Consider the following 21,047-nt stretch of genomic DNA (forward strand, 5'->3'; position numbering starts at 1 on the left):
GCAAATAAGGAAATACTCTTATTTGTTCCTCCATTGAAGGTAATTGAACCACTCACATTGGTATTTAAATGTATTAAACTGGTATTTATTGCAGGGTAATGAGATATTCTAGAACTAACACAAATCTGATTGCTTTGCCAAAGATTAAATACTTGCTCATACATAACTGAGCTTCCTCATTTCTCATATTAAAAAAAAAAAAAAGTAGGCATCATAAATGAACAGAAGTACTAATGTAAAGTACAGCATTATGACGCAAACTACAGACTATTGACATTTAAATTAAGTGTCAAAGTTTTGCCAAGTGCACTCAAGATCACTTCATTAATGATTCCATCAGTATGGGCACTGACTGTTTGGCTCTTTGGCTTGTTACAATGGTTCTGGAAAGCAGTTAGCTAAAACCAATTGCTTGAATTTAGGCTTGGTAGCTGTACAAGCAGTTGGGTATGGCCTGTTTAAGCAAATCCCTGCAACTGTAAGATAAAATCTAGATATTTTATTAGTTATGACAGCTCTGAAATCCATCACAAAACAAACAGGAAACAGCAGGATTGTTTTATGAATGCATTTATGCTTCACTTTTCCTAAAAAGAGGCAGCCCATACTTGTCATGTGCTGTCTTACAGTTGATTAGTTACTTATGGTACACCAAGTGTAACAGACCAACTGTCTTCAAAAGGTAGTTTAGTTAGTCCCCTAAACTAGCATTGCGTGTAACAGAGTTCATTGCTGGATTAGGACTTAAGAGAATCCTTTGCCTGTGAGAGGAGCCCTACCTTTAACTTTGAAGCATAGGAAGTGCAGCCCTCCCTGTCCTCCCACTCTGTGTAGGAGCACAAAATAAAAGCACCATTTATATTCCTCTTAAAGCTCTGAAATGTGACTTCAAGATATCTAGATCTTTAACAGACCTTTAGACAGGGCAGAAAGTTGCCCTATGGATGGTCCACTATGAATTATTCATACTGCTCGAAGGATTAGGTGCAATGAAAATGCACTGGCAAGATTCTCCTCCTCCGTGTTTAGCCAATCCATTTTATGTTGATGAAATTCAGATGTACTAATATTCTAGGGAAACTGCATGCCTTGTCAATCAATCTTCTGATCCTATAAACTGTAATAAAGGCAAAACCAGTAAGACTGTTCAGGTAATAATGACACTGAAAATGAACTGCTTAAAACAAAAGAACTGATTTTAACAGATAACTAAAATCAGTACTTAGAGATTCTTTTCCATAGGAACTCAGCATTAGCAGATGTTTGCTTGTTTCTGATAAGGAACATTCCCTCCTAACGTACATGCAGCTCCAAACATTGGAAGTCTTGAATCAGGTCTTGCATAATACCATAAATTATGAGTTTTTTTTTTAATAATGCTTAAGGGCTTTGGTGTTTTATTTGCTTTCTGATTTCTTGAAACATTTCGGATTGTTTAACATTTTTTTTACCCTTTATGATCATGTGTACTAAAGTCATACTTGGTCTCTTTTTTTTTTTTTTTTTTTTTTAGTGAAAACTCAGCTTTTCCTGTGATGATAGGACTTTGGCAGCTAGGCTTTTCAGAAGAATATTACAAATCATGAGTGAGAGTGGCAAACAAGTGTGAAAGGCTCCTTCTGCCCTTTAAGACACCCTGTTGAAGTTGCAGCCAAGACAGAGAGATACTAACCACACTCAGACACCACACAGGACTAGCTGATTGCAGACCCTTCACTCTGTTCAGAGTGGCTTACAATGATTATGTCAAAGCCCCGCAGGGAATGTTCTAGACAGTGGCAGTTCACTACACATATCTACTTTTCCCCACTGAAGATCCTCCGGATAAAAGCTTCAGCCTAGCAGAGCTGATGCAAATGAATTTGAGGGGGCAGAAGATCTGAGCCTGTCTGACCTGGGATAATTTGCATTCAAACAAAATAAATCCAGCTCTATTCCCATAGCAATTTTATTTTGCTATGAATAGCTCAGGCAGCTCCAATAGTGAGGACTCGGGTTACATCTGATTGCCAGCTGTATTGCTTACTAAGAAGTTAGGTCAGTGGTTCCCAACCTTTTAATTTTCCTTGTTGGAGTATACATTGCTATGGATTAGTTACATGAGAGAGTGGTCACAAAGAACTCTGTAGGGAGCAAAGTATCAGCTTTGCTGATATTCCACATACACAGACATATACATATGTTGAAATATCTGTGTGGGAAGGGGAAAGGGAGTGGAACAAAAGAGCTTAGGCCATTAAGGGAATGGAAACTAAGAAGCAAAGATGGCGCAAGAGTGAGATGTCAGGCTGGCGCCTGGGTTATCTGGATTAAACTCCCAGTTCTTCAGTCATTCAGCTTCTCCGTTCCTTATTTCTCAGTTTTAAAGGCAGGGCAGTATACTCTACACCGCAGATGCTCAAAAGAGCCTGGTGAAGACTCGCATTTGACTCCTGCCGGGTTGTTCTAAAATGCCTCTGTCTCCGTCACTACAAGCACGTGGCCTTTCTCCCCCTGCAGCCCCAGCCTTGAGGATGCCACTCAGCAGCCTGAGCTCTCATCCACTGACAAGTTGTGCTGAGCAGACAAGGTCACGGTAGCTGAGTACGTGCCACCTAGCAGGGCTCCAGGCTGGTTAAGTGCCCTGTTCAAAGACACATTGCTCAAACGTGGATCTGCCCATGATTTGTCCCTCATCACATCACTAGATGGACTTGTGCCATGTGTCCCCAGTCACAGGACTCACAGTGCGACCCGATATGTGACCCTGAAATTATGTGGTCACATTCACTGGAGTCTGAGAAGGTTGATAGGTTTGCTCATAACCAGGAATTCCCTTGCTGTAATTCTTTATACTTCACACATGCCTATAGACAAAGTGTGATTGCTTAGCATTGCTGCAAAAGGGGGAGAAGGAAAGAATAAATTTCATCTTCTCTGTTTTTGCTGTAGTCATCTCTTCAAAACAGGACAGTAGCTTAAGTGTGTGTGAATCATGTTTTCTTTCTAAAAAATCAGTAAAACTGTGAATGCAATTCAAACCATTAAACCTGAAATACAGGGCAGTATCATTCCAATGATTTAAAATAAGACCTCACCATTTTCTCAGGTTTTTCACATTTAGAATCCTGTACAACGACAACTCCATGTCAGATTTAGAGATACAGTATCCAACAGGAACATCTTTGGTGTCCTGGTCTTAATTTAGAATAGGCATTTGAATAAGAAGTGAGTTATTTGCTAAGCTAAATGTTGTAACTGCATGCCGTGAAAAAGTCACATATTTGTGGGCACTGTTTATAGCCATGAAACCTGCCTTCACAGTATTATATTGCCAAGTATTCCAGGGGTCCAAAGATTTGTTTTCCCAATTGTAGCCAAAGGTAACAAGCTACCAAATGGTGGTGCCCAGATATACTGCCCTAATTTCTGTCCTCCTTCCAAACTGAGCATACACACACTCCTCCCTCCCACAAATTAGTGTATGTTTTGATTTTAAGGGAATGATGCACAAAGGTGAGCATGCCAACAGTCTTGCTGGTTTTACTACTGAAATGAAACACAGGAAATCTGGGTGAATTTGGCCCTGTCTAGAAAGGTTTTTAATACAATTATAAATGAAAGTTTGATGAGAAATAGTTTTCAGTATAATTTTCTAACTGCAGTAATCTCTGTAGTAGAAACAACTTTGACCTCATGCAAAAACCACCACAATTATGTCCTGGTTTGGTATGAAATACAATACCATGCCAAAACTGTCCTCTTAAAATGGAAACAGTATCACTACCTTAATATTGGTCCAGATTTTCAGCATAAAGTGAGCTAAATCCATTCCTCAATGCAATACATCAATTTACATCTGTTGACATCCTGCCTGCTGACAGGGTCAGAGTACAACATACAAGTCTAAACCAGTACTTGGGCTGTTAACACAACAGTTTCCAAGTATTCAGGTCTGTGTTTGACTTACTGCCTAGGCCTGCAGAGCTACAGCAGTCATTAAAGGTTACATTGATTTTACCATAAGCAGATTTTAATATAAGCCTATGAATTATGAGACTCTTTAGCAGGGATGCATCTTAAGAAAAGCACGTAAGATGGTGTGGGAATATTTACATATTTCTTTTCATTTATGAAATCAGCTCCAATAAGCACGTCTGAGAATCAGAGAACGAAAAAGATGATGAGGAAAGGACACAAAGGATTCCGTTTCTACAGAGTCCTGTAGAAATTCATCCAAGAAGGGAAGCCTTTGATTCTTGTGTCAGCAAGCACACATTTGTTGTGATTTTCAAGCAAGTGAATAGCATTTCTTCATCAAAGCATTTGTACAGTAGAGTGTTGTCAATGTACTACTTTCTAATATGGACTGTGGAAACCCAAAGATCTACCTAACCTTGTGATGATCTCTGAGACCTCAAGAAATGGTAAAAATAAAGTGACACAGGGAAGACTGTACTTGAAAGTGATGTTTTCTTCCATGAGATATTCTCTATATTAAACTAGTCCAAGAAATCTGGACATCTGTTGCCATAGGAGTTGTCACTTTCTTAAGCACTATAGGCCTTCTAGTTGAATTAAAAATGCAGTAAAGTCAAGGGAAATATAATTATATGGAATTTGTTGACAGCTTAACATGTTGCAAAGTTATAAAAAGATGGTTAAAAAACAATCAACAGAAGATTCAGCAGAGAAAATTTCCTAGGCAGCCTGACCTTCTTTCTGCAATGAATCTACTGAACGGTAGGTTAAGCAAAGGTCAGGTTAAACATAGGTTAAGAAAAAAGCTCCAAGAAGAGGAATGTGCTGTCAGGGTCACAGAGGCTCTGGGACATCAAGGAAGTGTTTGAGAGGTACAGACACATCAGGCTCGTATGTATATCCCAGTCCCAGAGCCTGCATGTGCTCCCTGCTCCATCCTGGCAGCAAAGAACACAAGACCTGAGCTCACACCATGCCATGCCAACAGCTGCTCTCTGTGGACTTTGGGCACAACCTGAGTGAAGTGCTGCACAGCTTAGCTGCTGTTGTATCTTAAGCCCTTAGAAATCAGGATACACTTGGTGGGCTGAGAGGTGCTACATGAGTCAAGTAAGTAGTGCATCAAAGCACACCAACTCCCATAAGGAAGAGATCACTTGTCTACAGCCATAGGCAGGAATTAGGGAAGTGAACATGAAGAGTAAAAAATGTGTCCCCCTCATTCTGAGCCTCTCTGAACCTCGGTGTTGCTTGCACAGACCCTGATTTATCATTCTCACATTAAAACTTCTCAGCTATATCCTGTCCCCAGTCCCTGTCTCTCACCTTAGTGCATCCCTAACTTCCCCCCACAATAATCTGGCTGCTCAGTGGTCACACAGGCTTTCTTTGGCTAACGGGTCTGCCAAAAGACCAGTGGCATGAAGGTAATCAAGTGCTATTCATTCCTACACATTTCCCTACATAAGAATATATGTGCTTCCAGGAGTTAAAGTGCAATCCTGCCACTTCTCTGCGTGAATTTGCCCAACCTAATGTGTCATGCCTAAAGATGTGACTGTTCGTGCAATCCATTTGGATCATCAGTCATTTACTCCACCTTTTCTTCTTTCCAGGTGGTAACATAAACAGAGGAAAAGCCAGAAGGACCTCTTGTTGTGAAACATTTCCTCTCTTCACAGCATGTTACACTATACACTCCTCCCACAGCATAAAACCAGCAGTGTTAATGTTGTATGGAAGTAAATTAGTCACAAATAGCACCATAGGGAACTGAAATACTTTGAATGTATACCATATAATCAGGAAATGCCCGCCCTCTTCATCTGCCGGGAACAAGGAAATTGAAAGCTTTGTAATTTTAAACTGGCCATCAGTTGCTATGAATCAATCAACCATCTCGCTGTGGAGAGATAGCATGCACAAGGAACGCTGTGAAGATAAGAGAGGGTTGAAACTACACTCCCCATCCTGTTGACATAGTTTCAGCCCAAGATTCCACATTTGCTCTCTCCTATCCTGGACTCTTGTTTGTACACCTCTACTGAACTCCTCAAAAGTGCCAGAATAGGACACTGGAGTTTCATATTTTTTCAAATTATTTATACGACTATCAATTCTCACAAATGTCATCAAGCCTAAATGTATTTTTTTGCATAAGTAAATTGTATAAAATAATTTATGAACTCATAACAACTTCTTCCTTTAACAGTTTTAATATATAATGATAGAAGTTTTGCAGGACCGATGTACGTCATGGTCATTTTTTGCAATTACTTTTCCTCCATCCACTTACTACAAAAATCAGAGACAAACCTCATCACCCTTCTCCTTAAAATTTGAGTCCCTTCCTGGAAGAAACATGAAGGAGCTGATTAAAATGATAGTTACTGTTTTGCTAGCATGATATTGCTATCGAATGGCAGAAAAGATAACAGCTCTAGAGAAAATTGCCTCGTGCAACTTTATGGAAATGAAAATACATTCATATTTACTGCATTGCACTGTCTTTAGTAAAATCAAGATTCACACTAGCATCAATTCAGCTCTTTGGTATAGACGTGTATGTACGTATACATCAATTTCTCTTCCTTTTTACTGACTAGAAAAATGCAAAAAGTCAGGTCCAGAAGATAAACTACCTTTAAGGGCACGTGGCATGCTATGGAGATATTATGGAGCACAGGGGCACCATTCAGAGCAGGTTGATAGCAAGTAGCAACACAGCCCCACAGGGAAATACTCCAAATCTTCTGTTACACCCACTAGAAAAGTAGGCCTGTGGAGGCAGAGTGTCCTTTGCTCCGTACAAATGCTAGCTTGCAGGACACAGACCTTCACTCGGGGTGAAGAACATTTCTTTCTGTTTTGTTTCTCACATTAGAGTGTGCTCCTGACCTTCCCACACTGAAATCTTTAAAATGACTAAATAAAACACGTGAACTGCCACAACCAAAAATATACTGTTCCTTCAGCCTCAAGCCGATTCCAACTAATTTAGTCTTGTGTTGCTATTCTGCACACCAGAAAGCTATTTTTCAAGAAATGGTTGGAAAATTGCAACAAAAAATACACTTCTTATGGGACTACAACCCGAAAGCTGAAAACCTGTAAATAGAACTGGTGACATACACAGGTCAAAACCAAAGTCTGGCACATTTTTGATCCCAGCTTCAACTGTCTGTGGTAATCTATCAGCCTCTCTTGCTGACTCAGCTTCAGGTCCAAATTATCCTTTCACTGGTGTTACATCTGTCACGCAAGCTGATGGAGAAACCAAAACTGTCACTGTACCATTAGTCTGATGTTCAGTGAAACATGGCCCTGACTGTATGCTGCTCTGTCATGACTCCCACCCTGTATTTGGGTTCATGCATGACCTTCGCTGAGTGAGAGCTGTAGGACCCTGCCTCAGACAGTGAAAATGACCACCAAGGGGTCTCTGACAGGCAGAGGAATCACAAGAATCACTTAACTGTTTCTATAGGAGACTACATGTCCTCCTCTCTGCTCTCCTAGCAAGGGCAAAATACAAATAAGGTCTTGCCTCCTACAGGTGTTCCCAGGAAGACAGGTGTTAATATCCTTGCACCTTTTTGCAGGTCAAAGACTGTGAAATCCAACTCCTGTCAACCAAGGGAAACAAGCCTCATAAACTAATTTCCTCTTTTACTCTAAATGCCAGATTTTACTTCACTAAGACTTGATCAGGATTAGGCCAAGTAACCTCTTTACATTTACTTAGTTTTGACTTTGAATTTTTTGGTGGCCATTGCACTTTCTTTACTCTTCAATTGTCATAATACCCTGGTAGCATAGCAGTAATGAAAACATTTGGTGTTAGTACACTGAAACACATCTGGCAGCTGCAGGCACCAGATGCCAAGCACTTCACTGCATTCTCCAGCAGCTGGTTCTCTGGGAAGCCGCCTGAACTCCTGCTTCATTTCATGTCTGGCTGCTGTTAGTCTAAGCAGTCGCTGAGAATAGGATACAGGCAGTCTGTAGATGGGTTTTTCTTTGCCTTTCAGGTAGGCCATTTTCCTCCATTTTGTAACTCAGGAAAATCTGATTATACAGTACTACCTTGGATTATTTACAAGATGGGTTTTAGGGTCTGCTAGTGGAAACTGACGTGCTTCACTTTCTTGATGAGCCAGCAGTACCCTCGATTTGAAAAATGCCTTTCTAAACCAAAGAGTAATTGTAGCAATTTTACCCAAAGAAATGGTGTGCCTCTTTATTCTAAGGCCAAGATGATACATGGAGGAACTCTCCTGAGGACAGGTTCTGATCCAGAAAAGCCAGCATAAAACCTTTTACTCTCCACAAGCTTTAGATGAAGCCCCTAAACCAGCAAATACCTGTCAATGACAGTGAAAGATACTGTGGTGCAGGAATCAAAGGATATCAGCTGCTCACTTCTGTCTCAGCCTGGAAGTTGTCCTTTTTCTCCCCTTTGCTCAACCTTTTGCTAGAGGCGAGAAAACAATCTGATCATCAGTACGTGATGTTGGGAATGCAAAAAATATCCATGCAGCCTTCAGCACGGCTTCTAGCATGAAGAGCAGCCAGCAATCAGAGAAAGAAACTTGGGGCTGGAGATACTGTTGTGGTAGGCTGGTCTCTACGGTGATTTCACAGACAGCTATTGCAAACAATGTAAGTCTGTAGAGCAGACTATAAGGAATGATCCTCTGACAGAAGAAGTAGCAAAAAAGTGCAAAAGTGACAGAAACATTTTTCTCGTCTGTACTGTAATTATCTGCAGATCCATGGTGGGCTGCAGAAAAATCAGGCTGGCCCTAGACCAAGATCTGTACTATAATCCTTAATTTATACTTGCATCAACCAAGATAAGTAGTGCAACTTTCTATCAAGTGTTAGCAGGAAATTAAACTGGGTAGCCACATGTTTTAGAAAAGTTTAAACTTTCTTCTCTGACACTGTTTTACACCATTTATACCTACCCTACACCATGACCAGATACTTCAATTACAGTATTAACTGAAAATATTTCTTGAGGTTTAGTCCAGACCAATTTTAAGACCTACTGTTTTCATGACTTCTTCCAAAAAAAAAAGAATGTGTCACATAAGACAAGCTTGCTCAAGACAGATTTATTTTTAAATGCTCAGTCTCTTCACCAAAATGCATTAATTTGCATGAAGAAAAAGCAAATCTGTTTTTAATTTCATTATTTAAAAAAAAACTAATTATATTCTGATGTTACATAAATTTTATATTGCATGGCAACGAAACTGCAGATCTGAAGGGTAATCCATGTTTCATTAGTTTGTGTATTCTGCCACAGAATATAATATTATGTTCTTAAATTAGTTGGAAGCCACACTGTGCTGGAGAGTAGAAAAACAAAAGTGAGGGCTTAAGCTAGGTCAAGCATATTTTGTATAGGTCCATTAAAAATCTCATTCCATTAATATTAATAAAGATGTTGAGACACAAAAGTCCTTCAATTAACATATATTAGGCAGGCAGGCACAAGCATTCAAGTGATCCCACTGTGAACAGCAAGAATCCAGTCCTCACAGCATAAAGCCATGAGAGCTGTGTACATAGTGGGGCAGCTAGAAATGTTAATGCCACAGAAGAGTGAAAAGGCAATGCCCTATTGTCTCTTCAAGTAAATATCACTTTATTGCTTCAGCTTCCTCTTCTATTAAATGCATTTATGCTGGACCTTGCTATTCCAGTAACGATATCTTCAAGACCTGTTATCTTTGTCATCAGACTTTTTTGTTTTACTAATTTGTGTCAGGAACTAACTGTGAAGCTACCTACGAGACTCAGGAAAAGAATTTTCATCTGACTGTATAAATTGTTTGTAGATTTCCCCAGCTTATGAACTAACATTGTAAAAAAGAAATTAACTTGACTGTTCCAGAAATTACTCCGGACAATAATGGTTCCCACGGTACTAAGCTTCAACCATCAAGACTCATTCACTTGCATATGACCTGATTATTTGACATTTCTTCACCCTCATTCTTAGTGACTTCCGAGCAGGATAAACAATAAAAGGTTACTGGTGTCAACCTATTATGAGTCTCTTCTAACACACAGTAAAGCCAGTACTGAAGCTTAATTAATACATTTGTAAATTGTGCTGAGCTGCAAGGCATTATGATTTCAGGTTTCTGTAAATGTTTACCTCGAAGCTTTAGTCAACGCTCTACTGTCTGAACCAAAGATAAGTTCTGCTTCCATCAGCTATTCACATAGCTGGTCAAATCACTGTCAGAGCAAATCAATAGGAAATTCCTTTAGCATACTGTAATTTATGGTAGACCTGCAGCAACAGAATTGGGATTAAAATGGGATAAGAAAAGGCACGAAAGAACCAACATTTTTGCTCCCAGTGACATGATCAAAAAGACAGAGGAAAACCTTGTTTGTAATGTAATTATCCATTAAGGTTCAATTCAGATACCATTTAAGGGCTAGTCAGAGCCTTCCTAACACAAAATGAGTGGGTTTTAGAAAAAAGATAATGAAGTCTGAGCTTCAGCTGATAGAACTTGCAGTAGGTTCAGTGCTAGCTCTCACTGCAGGTCCAGTGGTAGCTCTCACCGCAGATAACTAAGTTTAACCCTTCTCCCACTAGTTCACTGAGAGAAGACCATTACAAAATGTGTCACACAGAGCTAACAACTGTGCATGATCAGGAAATTAGAGGGAACACTTCTGATGACTAAATAGACTAATCACTTTAGTGGGGGTGTTGTCAGGTTATCGCTGAACACTGCAACTTCCAAAGAAAAAGACAGGTATTTTCTAGAAATCCCCCGGAGAAATCCACAGGTCCAGAGCAATACTTATGCCCAGGAGACAGTGAAATCAGATGCAAATAGCTCTGAAATTGTCTTATAGAACCATCTGATAAATTATTGGCATCACAGCTCTGGATGCCTTTGTACATCATGGCCCCAGCTTTTATCTTACCCCATCCATGGACTGCAAATTTCAAAACCATAGAAGTTGAGAACAGTTTTCAGACCTCTGCCCTTCTCTCATTATTGGCAGTATTGGACAGCAGTCCCAGTGATCAAACTAGATCTCTTTTGAGTATGGGGCACACTGTGCATCACAATCATTGCAAATCTGACAGCATTATCTTAAATAACTTGTACACATAAACATAACTGCGATTCAAAAACTTTAAGTGCCAAACCGGTGTAGTGGATGTACAGATAGACTAAGGAGGAAGCAAGTTTGAAAAAACAATGTTTAAGAACAGTTTTGATATCACTGTTTGCTCAAATTAAGTGGACTGTGCCACAGTACCAGGGCACAACCAAGACACTCTTCTGCTTTTCACTCACTCCACTGCTGTGTGTCATGTACGGAGCTGTGGGAGTGGGCTGCTTGAGTTGGACTTGAACTACAGTTTCACAGGCTGTCATTGTGGTTTGGGTAAACAAAAGACTTCAGATTCTGGGTATGCAAACCTGGTATCTTCCTCAAGCGCTTTTGAAGTGGAGGAAGGGGAAAAAGAGAAATAAAATATTGTTTAAGTTAATAATTAGTAACTGAAAGCGGCTATTAGTTTTTATAATCTGCCTCTAAAAAAGGGAAATATTTTAGATGTTCAGTAGTTCATGGCTGTGGAGAAGAGAATATGTTGCATCTCAGCAGCAGAGATGGTATGGTCCAAACAAAATAGTAGCACTTAAAATAAAAATCCTCATTTACATCAAAGACATCCTGTTATGAGGAGGTCAAGTCTGCGCAGACAGGTCATCCTCTCCTGACCCTTATGAGGGCATTTGACTATTAGCTTCTCTCAAACGGACTAGGGAAACTGTGGGAACTAAGCTTTGTGGAAAGATTTTGCTACAGCGAGAAAAATGCTGATGTTTCAAGTATAAAGTCTAGTGATTCATTCAGAAGTCACAAGACCGCTTCTTAGAAAATAAAGGTCAGGACAAGCTGCCTATCTACACACAAGGGGACGACCCCGTTTCTGGAACTGTTTTTAGGGTGCAAGCACTGGTGCTCACAACAGCATAAAGTTTGTTCTGAAATACACCAACAAACAATTTCCATGCTCTTACTGCCAGTTAAGCAATAATGGAGCAGACAAAAATAACTTAGAGGACTACCTCCTGTGGGCAGTCTTGAGAACTGTTCTATGTTCACAGCCACTGTGTTCAGGCTGATGGAGCCAAACTGCTCATACTCGGTGGTTGTGTTTCCTCTATGTATGTTCAAGGGTTACAGGTTTTTTTGTTTGTTTGTTTGTTTAATAAAACCTGGAAGAAACACAACCTCTATTATTCTTCCTGTCCAGTGGAAACAGATTATTCCTCCAACATTAATCCTATTTAACTCCATATCTTACCTTTGAGGAATCAGTAGGACCACAATGCCTGGGATAACACTGTCTTTGTCTTGCAGAGTTAAAACCAGAGTTGAACAGAAAGCTTATCTGACAAATATGGAGGAGGGCAATCAATAACCTAATCATGCAATTCATTTCCTATCAGCAGTCAATACAAGGCTGAGATCAAAAATATTTTGTATTTGTCTAGTATAATTTAAAATATCTTCAAGAATGTGGCTTTTTTTTTTCACTGTCACCTCATTTTCCTTGGAAAATTTTTCCTTCTTTCCTCTTTACTGTATTATGGGATGAATAATGACCCAATGTCCATCAGGATGGTGGACAAAGTGATGATCCTGTGAAATATGATTTGTGTTTTATAGAGGATAGAGATGTATTGGTGTATGAATATAAAGGTCAAAGAATGTATGTTCCATATGCTGTTCATTTTGTTCCCGTGTAACAGCAAAAATTATAGAATTTGTATATTGACTTGTGGATGGACTAAAATAGCTTTTAGAATGAAACAAATCTTCTCTTCAAGGTCCTACTGGGCCAAATTTTGTCCTGTTTTTACAGCTGTAGGTTTCTAAAGGAACTTCATTGCAAACAGCAATTGTTTTGTACTTTTACCACCAGTCTGTCTCACTGATTATGATGGGGGTTTGTCTGAATAAGAACACTGGGATATATCTCAATAAACTTAATTGGACTTAAAGTGTGAGCTCTAGGTATAAGAAGTTGTTAGTATGAACTTAAATAATACTAATATGGGGTGCAATTAAATGACTACAATGCATGGTTACATGAGTTGCCTTGCCTGCCTGCCTCTTAGGTGGCCAGACTGTGCTAAGAGGCTTTAATTTTGTGGCTTCTTTGATATTTTGAGAAAAGTCCTGCCCTCAGACATGCATACACAACTACCAGCGAATTAATACATCTTCTGTTTATCTCTCAGAGCTACATCTAACCCTTTCTCCAGTCATAGACTCCTCTGACAGCTCAGTGAGTGTAACATGATTCATCCTTCCCTCCTCTCTCCTCCCTTGACTAGACACTAACAAACACAACAGAACTTGAGACAAGAGAAAGAGGCCCCTTATAATGAAAGATTCAATCACATCTTACCAAAAACAAAGGAGGGCACTAGCTAGTGCATGAAGCTAACTCCACTCTTCTAATTGAGGTACATAAATAAAAGGGGCGGAATGGCCCATATTCTCTTCTAGCATAAGCAGGTGCAGTCTGTCAGGCCTCCATGCTAGCACATTTGTTTAGGGCTGAATTTGGTCTAAACAATAAAACTCTGTATCATACAGTTTTAAAGGACTTGAACTGTTCCACTGAACTGTGCTGATTTTCTCTCTGACCCAAAATGCAGATGCATGTCTCCTCTATGATGTAATGGTAGGAGCACTCCTTTATGTTGTACATGTTTTTTTCTTTTTTCGGGGGGGGGGGGGCTGGGGCACATGCTTTGTACTTGCCATATGCCCTCACCTCTCCTCCACCAAATAGCAGCAACATTCCCACAAATGCTATATATAAAAACCAACTCATTTATTATGATCAGTATTTTCTATATTTTGTGTATTGGACTACAATGTAAATTTGTTTGACTCTTAAAGAGAGGGTTCTTGTTCACAAGGGGAGTGTGATTTCAGTTCCTAAATGCACAGTTATAAATTACTTTTAAGACTGTCTCTAGAACACAACTTGACTACTGACAACTCTGGGGTTCTCTTTTATTCTGCCCTGATTTACTCTGTGACTGCAAACCACTCACTTTATACAAGAGGTTATGTATACATAGACCTAACATACGCAGTGCATAAGGAGAGAGAAAGGAGACAAAAAGCATGTAAATAGAGACAATCAACACACAAACAGTAGTAAGGCTTTTAAAGACAGAGTCATCCTGGAAGTGGGTTTAAAGATAGTGAACCTGACATAGATACCTGTTTTTAACACAGGATAGAGTGCATAGTATGTGTATGAGGATGGGCAAAGGGGCAAGGGCAAATAGTTGGGAATACAGGAATGGCCAAACTGAATACTTCCTAAAAAAAATAAAAATAAGTCTTATTCTAACGGTGGCCTGCACCACCTATTTCAGAAAAGCTGAAAAAACCCTTTGTCATGTGGCTCTGGCTCCCAATAATATAGCTAAAGGCAAATATAAGTAATGATATATTACTAAATAATATCAGTAATAATAAACTATAATTTGAATAAGTAAGAATTAAGAGAGGAGCTTGGAAAAAAATGGGGAAGAATGAGCAGCTTGAATTGAACACACAAACATAGGATGAAACAGCAAGACAAACCAGTGACCTGGATGTACACACTGGGAAAGCACAAGGAACTTGAAGGAAAATCCAAGAAGTCATTCTTGACTATCAGAAGAGTTTTATTAAAAGTGACAATGAACATCAGTGGGGAAAGCAGTTGAAAATTTTACAGGATTTTCTATTTGAGCCACATTAAGATGATGACAAAGGAAGAAACTAATTTTATATTTACAAATGTAAATGAACTCACTGACTCAAAGTTAGAAGAGTTAAACAAACAAACAAAAAAAAAAGCAGCCCTGAGAGTGAGGAAGTATTAGCAAAATATATGAACATTAAAAAAAAATTATCACAGCTTCTTTGGAGATAATGTATTATCTTCTCTACAGATAGCCAGAACACATTTTTATGAAGGTATAGAAACTACACCTGTCTTTTGAGCATTTTTGATAAATTGACTGAATGACTCTGTGTTGTAGACCATAAGCCTGAGTTTTACTAAATCTGACACTCTATTACCAAGAAAGTATGATGCTGTTACTGAAAGCCTGACAGTGAAGCAGGCACTTAAGAAGATCTAAACAAGATTTCTTGCATACAAGTTAGTTTCATCAAAATAAATAAATAAAAATCAGTTTTCTTGCTGCATAGCTGATGCTCCAGCAAATAAAGGATGCTGACTGAAGCAAAAGTGTACAGAAGAAAGCAGGTTTCCCATTGACAATCAACATACCTAAACACTATAAAGATGAAAAGGCATGAGGCAGTACTCATAGTAAATTTGTACACACTATCCTAAAATGCTAACTTAATTTACATGAGTACTTATTCAGATAAAGAGTGGGGACCCAGTTATGCCTTTTGACACATCAAGGAAATTGCATTGACTGATGGAAACATTTGGTCTCAAATCAACAAGTCAGCATAAAAACATGTGGCCTTAATGTCAACTAAGCTATTAAAGTGCAAGATACATCCATCTCTTAATAGATCTATACTGAAGAAACAAATTCTTGCTCCTTTCCAGTGTTAAGTTAAGGTCATCCTGCCTAACAAACCATTTCATATAGACTCTCTCAAAAGTCCACTCTGCAGGCAATGGCAGATAACAGACAACTGAATGACTGAGTACTCTAGGTCATCCAAAAAATTAGATCAAAGAGTCCCTGTAGTCTATTGAAATGCAATTGCTTCCAAATCACATTGTGGTGTTCCAGGCTTGAAAGAATGGGTCAGTGCAGTTTTATTGTAGAGAAGCTATTGCTAATGAAAGGAACAATGGAAAGATTAGTGCTACCAACCATATAGAAGAAACACCACTTTCAGTTTAATTGCAGTGAACAAAACAAATAGGAAAGAAGGGCAACCAAGTGACAAAAGTAGTTGGTGCAAAGAGGATATAGGAGCTATTCACAAGGTTCTCTTGATCACAGTACAGCGTCCAGACTTAACATATGATCACTGAATTTGGATCACAGTAAAAATGACGTGGTTGTCATTACAGACAGCTGACGACACATTTTTAAGAAGGCAGCCTTGCAAACTGAAAGACTAAGAACCCTGTTGATAATTTTCCTGATATTCACTAGGTGCACTGAAATTAATGGATGGATAGGGAGAAAAAAACAATTATACTTTATTTGTGATACTGACTCTGCAGGAGATTATTTTAAGGTTTACTTCACTTACCGGTTTAAAATAACAGTTTAAGATGAAATCTGTTGAATCTTGGAACTGATTAAAGAAAGAGACAGATTATAATTGATGATAGTGTAGGTACTGAAAATGTTCTGCCATAATAAATTTGTTCAAGCCACAGTATTTATTCTCTTTTGATCAGTTTCTGGATCTTTTCTAAGTAAAGCTTACCAGTCATAACAATCTCTATGTCGAGACAGTGGTAAAAGATCCATTTCAGTCTCAGTTAAGATCACCACATTCTGTTTCTCTGTGACCTAAGGCAGACTTGAACCTTCCTTCTCCAGACAAGACATGACAAGCCCAGCTTCACTTAGCTCATAAAGCATGTTAGAAAACAGAACGTGACCAAACAGGGGAGATCACCCAAATTTTAACTGTTGTATGTAGGTAGAGCACTTCCCTTAGAGGAAATGGCAAACACTGCAATGAATGAAAATGGTTTTTGTCTGAATAAAAACAATAAAAGCTTGTAGTTTTGAAAATTAAGCTTCTACAGAAATTCACAACTAAGCACATCTGATATTGAGACTTTGGGACTCCAAACATAAAAACAAAAGAAAGCTTCATTCCTGTTCCTGGCACCTGCTCCAAAGTCACATTTGCAACCATTCAAATGAACTATAAAATATTAATTCCTTCAAACTACTGTGACTGTTGTGACCCACACAGGAAATAAAAAAAAAAAAAAAAAAAAAAACGTAGAGCATACAAAATATAACCCAGACTACTTCAACCAATTATCAGTATTCAACAGTTCTTCCAAGTGAACCACCCTCTTCTCAAGTCACTGATTACTATTTCAAAGGAAACACTCGATGTCTGAAGTACCCCTCTTTTGGTCCCATCATGCAGTTTAATAGTCCTTATGGTCAAGTACCATAGCAAGAGAGATTTCTAGAGGGTGACCTAACATATCCTCTGGACCTTAATGAACTACACAGCAGAAGGACAGCTTCATATAACCTAACATTGTTGAATCTCCCTTCTTTAATCTGCATTCATAGCAGACTGCATGAAAGGTATAAAATCTTTTGCCTAAAAGCCATCAATAACCATTAATTCTGTAGATGACTATTCTGAGTTAAGTCAGTAAAGACTTCTCTGCAGGCAAAGAGCACTGTCAAATATATTTTGGGAAAAAAATCATTTGTGCATAATAATTTTTCATGAACTTGGATGACAGCCATAAATATAAAATATGCAAAGATAATATTTAACACATTCATAAGAGATCAACTCGTCAAGACTTATAAACCAAAGTAGGCTGGAATTGTCAAAGGAAGCTAAGGGAAATTGGTTCGTAACTCCTACTGAGCTAGGAAATTCACCCTTCCTTAAAGCAGTTGACAAACCTAGGTATAATATTTTTTTCTCTTAAACTTATGGATTGATTTTTTCTTTATCCAAAGTAGTTCACAAAAGCAACAAGAACGTTTACTTAAAAGCAGGTGAAAGGAGGAGAAACTATCACAAACTATACCAAATGAAAATTGCTATGGGCTAATTACTAGGACTACTGGTCAATCTTCTGGTTTTTCCTCAAAGACTATGGTAAAAAAATACAAAAGGTGTGATGCAGTTCAGTGGCTATAACTAAATCTCTTCTGTTAAATGCACTAGTGGTTTTAGGAAAGTCACCAAATGGTGTATGGTACATACATACAGATCTTTGCCAAAACTGCTACTGTTCCGTATATGAAAATACTTCAAACACTGATTTGTTTTAAAGAAACACTTACCAAGCCTACACACGTAGATATTGCTACTGATGAGGTGCTATCGTTCCTTATAAATCCCTGGTAGAAACACTGCTCAATGTCATGTTCCTGAGAATTTGAGACTCCATCTTTCCCGAGTACCTGGACAATAAAACTGTTGCTTAAAATGGCTGAAGGTTTAAGTTCTAAGTGAAGTTCCTGTCCAAATGCTGAAAATTTGTAGTGCAATGAACTCTTTGAACTCTGAGTTGATCTCTTTTTCCTAGTACTGTGCAAAACATTGTGTGAAATGTACGATCCACTGGAATCCACTTTGACAGGTGTCACAAATACATAATCTGTAACGATAAAAAAGTTAGCCATCAGCTTTAGCATCCAGCAAATAAGGTAAGTGTCATTCTTACACAGTAAGCAGCAGGCTTTCATTATGGTATGTAGAATTCCCTCATTTAAGGAAAGGCCTGAAAGCTCTACAGGCTATGTGTATATAGCCTTGACTGCGTATACTCATTCCTGTAAGTCACACAGGCTCTCAAACTGTGTTTGTTTCCTTTCTGCCCCACTGAGAGGTACAGACTAACTAGCATAGCTGTGAACATTCCCACAATCATTCTTCTGAAGACATTTGTCATCACCAGCAGATCTGTAGATTTTCCCCTCCCCCTGTATTAATTGCTGTCAAATGTGAAGGCTGCTTTGGTTTTAGTTTTTTTTTTTCTTCCCTAAGAGTGCAGCAAATATTATATCACTGTAGGGGGAACCATGACTGGGACTTTGTAGAACTGTACCACTTGTTCAAATGGATTAAAGGATTAATTTATTAATGCCTTAACTGAGTGAGACCTCATCTCTTTGTAGTGACTTGATTAGACTGGGTTTCAAATTGTAATTGACCTTCAGCAGAAAGAGATTACATCATACCTAATAACCTTTAGTCAGCCATTGCTAATTGCATGTCAAAGAACTTTATTGTTTTGGATAAAATACGTGAAAAATTACAAAACTATTTGCAAGGAAAAGATCTACTCACACAACCTAGGAAAGGAAAAAAAAAAAATAGAAGCCATGATCCAGCTAGCAGGCACCTAGCTTGAAGTACATGACCACTGCTGTTGAACTACCCATACAGGGATTACTTGGATGCTGGAAGCTTGGTCTGAATTTTAGTCATTTGCTGAACTAGCACCATTAGCACCAGTTCCCAGTTATATGAGTAACTATGCTGAATAAACTGCTTCCCTGCCCCATTGAACCATTGAGCTGTACTTCTCTGCAAATACTTAAAGATGTCCACAGATTTGACAGTCAGACAATCCACTTCTAACACCCTTACGAAAGAAGAAAAAACTCTTCCTTCTTATGTTGTAACAGATGTTGCAAAAACTATCACTCTCCTCGCCTAAACAAATTTTATTGGACACACATTAAGCTGAGCACATAACCAATGATAGGTTGTTTTTTCTTAAATGGTGGAAACAATACATCAAGAGCTTTCACTTTCCTCAAGTGGTGTGAATCAACGGCAGAAGTTGAGGACTCTAAGCAGGCTAGTGGCCAAAAAATGCAAGCAGCTGCTGGAGAGAGGGAATCCCCCAGTGAGCAGATGATAGGGTGCAAGAGGGTTTTCCTTTCTGCACCCTGGTGTGGTTCTCTATTGTACTTTGTTTCCACTCTCACCCAATAAAAAGCATACACTGCACTTCAAACTTCCCAAACTCATCAGCATCTAAGTGCTAGTCTCTGCAACCTGGGAACAAACTGCTCCTCAGCTCTCATTCACACGAGTCCTTTCTCTCCAGGTTTGCTTTCCCTTAGCCTGCACTGCTCTGCTTCTTCCGCCCTCCCACCCAAATCTTTTCATTACTTTTGTCTCATTGCTTCCATAACAGATGCATGAGGTTTTGTTGTTGTGGCTACATACACATTCATCTTCCTAATTGCACATGTAAACGTGGATGTATTTACCATCTCGTTTATTCATTCACTTTGCCTTTACCTATCATTCCTTTTAGCTTTTACACGCAGGGCTGAACAAGTTAATCTCTGCCCAGGGTTAGCTATTTTATGGCAGCCAATTGCTTTCACTTTATGTTCCCTGAACACTGTGGCTTCTTCACTTTAAACGCTGTCTCAAAAAAAAAAAAAAAAAAAGCATCCACACAAATGTTCACATACATCACATACATAGATACAGAAAGAGCTATACAAACCATGATTTAATTCACTGATGCTGATGCTGTCACTGGTTAAAGTTGCTGCATGAGACATGCAACAGAGGCAGCACAACTGAAGGGTCTGCAAGAGAAAAAAAAAAAAAAAAAGAGAGAGAAAAGAAGCATTGGGCGAGATTTACTTGACAAGGGAAGGCAGAAAGACAAGGCACCAGAGACTGTGCAGTAACCTGGTATGCAAGTACTCTAGGCGATTGCAAAAGAAAGTGCTCTCGACCTGCCTTTACAGCGCTTCCAAGCCACGGGAGGGTCGGGAATTGCATGGAGCAGCCGCTGAGAACCGCAACAGGTACCGTCCAGCCGAGCAGCAGGAGACAGTCCATGTTCCGCCGCGCACCTGGAGCGCTGCTACCTGCTCCCCGAAGCGTGCGGCGGCCGAGCCCGGCTCCCCCGCATGGTCACCTGGGCTCTGCCCCGCAGCGGCTCCGGCGGCCGGCTCCGTGCACGGCGGCGGAGCCCATGGAGCGGCGCCCAGGTGAGCGCGCCCTCGCCGCCGGCGCGCACGCTTTAAGCCGCCGCCGCCGCCGCCGCGGGGCAGCGCTGCCTCCGGCGCCGCGTCTCGGCCCGGCCGCCGCCCGGGGGGCGCCGCGGAGCGGAGCGGAGGGGAGCGGGAGGGACCAATGGGGAGGCGGCGGGGCCGGGCCGGGCCGGGGTAGGGCTGTGCCGAGCCGTGCCGTGCCGTGCCGAGTCGTGCCGAGGAGGTCAGGGGCCGCAGGGAGCCGGGGGAGGCACCTGGGCAGGGGGCGGTGGGATGCGGAGGGTTTGCGGGAGGCTGGGCTGAGCAGGGGGGAGGCGGCCGCGG

The 21,047-nt window shown here is 40.0% G+C and overlaps 1 protein-coding gene across 12 annotated transcripts in view; it reads right to left on the reverse strand.

The window, feature by feature from the left end:
* The window catches only part of ADAMTS18 (ADAM metallopeptidase with thrombospondin type 1 motif 18), an 84,508-nt gene that overhangs the window by 59,248 nt on the left and 4,213 nt on the right, over positions 1-21,047 (reverse strand). For 3 of the 12 annotated variants that reach the window (XM_083851359.1, XM_083851353.1, XM_083851357.1), the window contains exons 1-4: positions 20,416-20,796; positions 20,225-20,309; positions 18,036-18,352; positions 16,285-16,329 (exon numbers count right to left, since the gene is read on the reverse strand). In XM_083851359.1, coding sequence (XP_083707485.1) covers positions 16,285-16,329; positions 18,036-18,352; positions 20,225-20,309; positions 20,416-20,568 — 600 coding nt within the window. In that variant the 5' untranslated portion in view covers positions 20,569-20,796. Of the gene's footprint in view, positions 1-16,284; positions 16,330-18,035; positions 18,353-20,224; positions 20,310-20,415; positions 20,807-21,047 lie in introns of those variants that run through there. The other 9 variants (XM_083851363.1, XM_083851362.1, XM_083851361.1 and 6 more) reach the window with 7 other exon arrangements.

This window comes from Anser anser (assembly GCF_964211835.1).
Source record: "Anser anser genome assembly, chromosome: 11".
NCBI lineage: Eukaryota > Metazoa > Chordata > Aves > Anseriformes > Anatidae > Anser > Anser anser.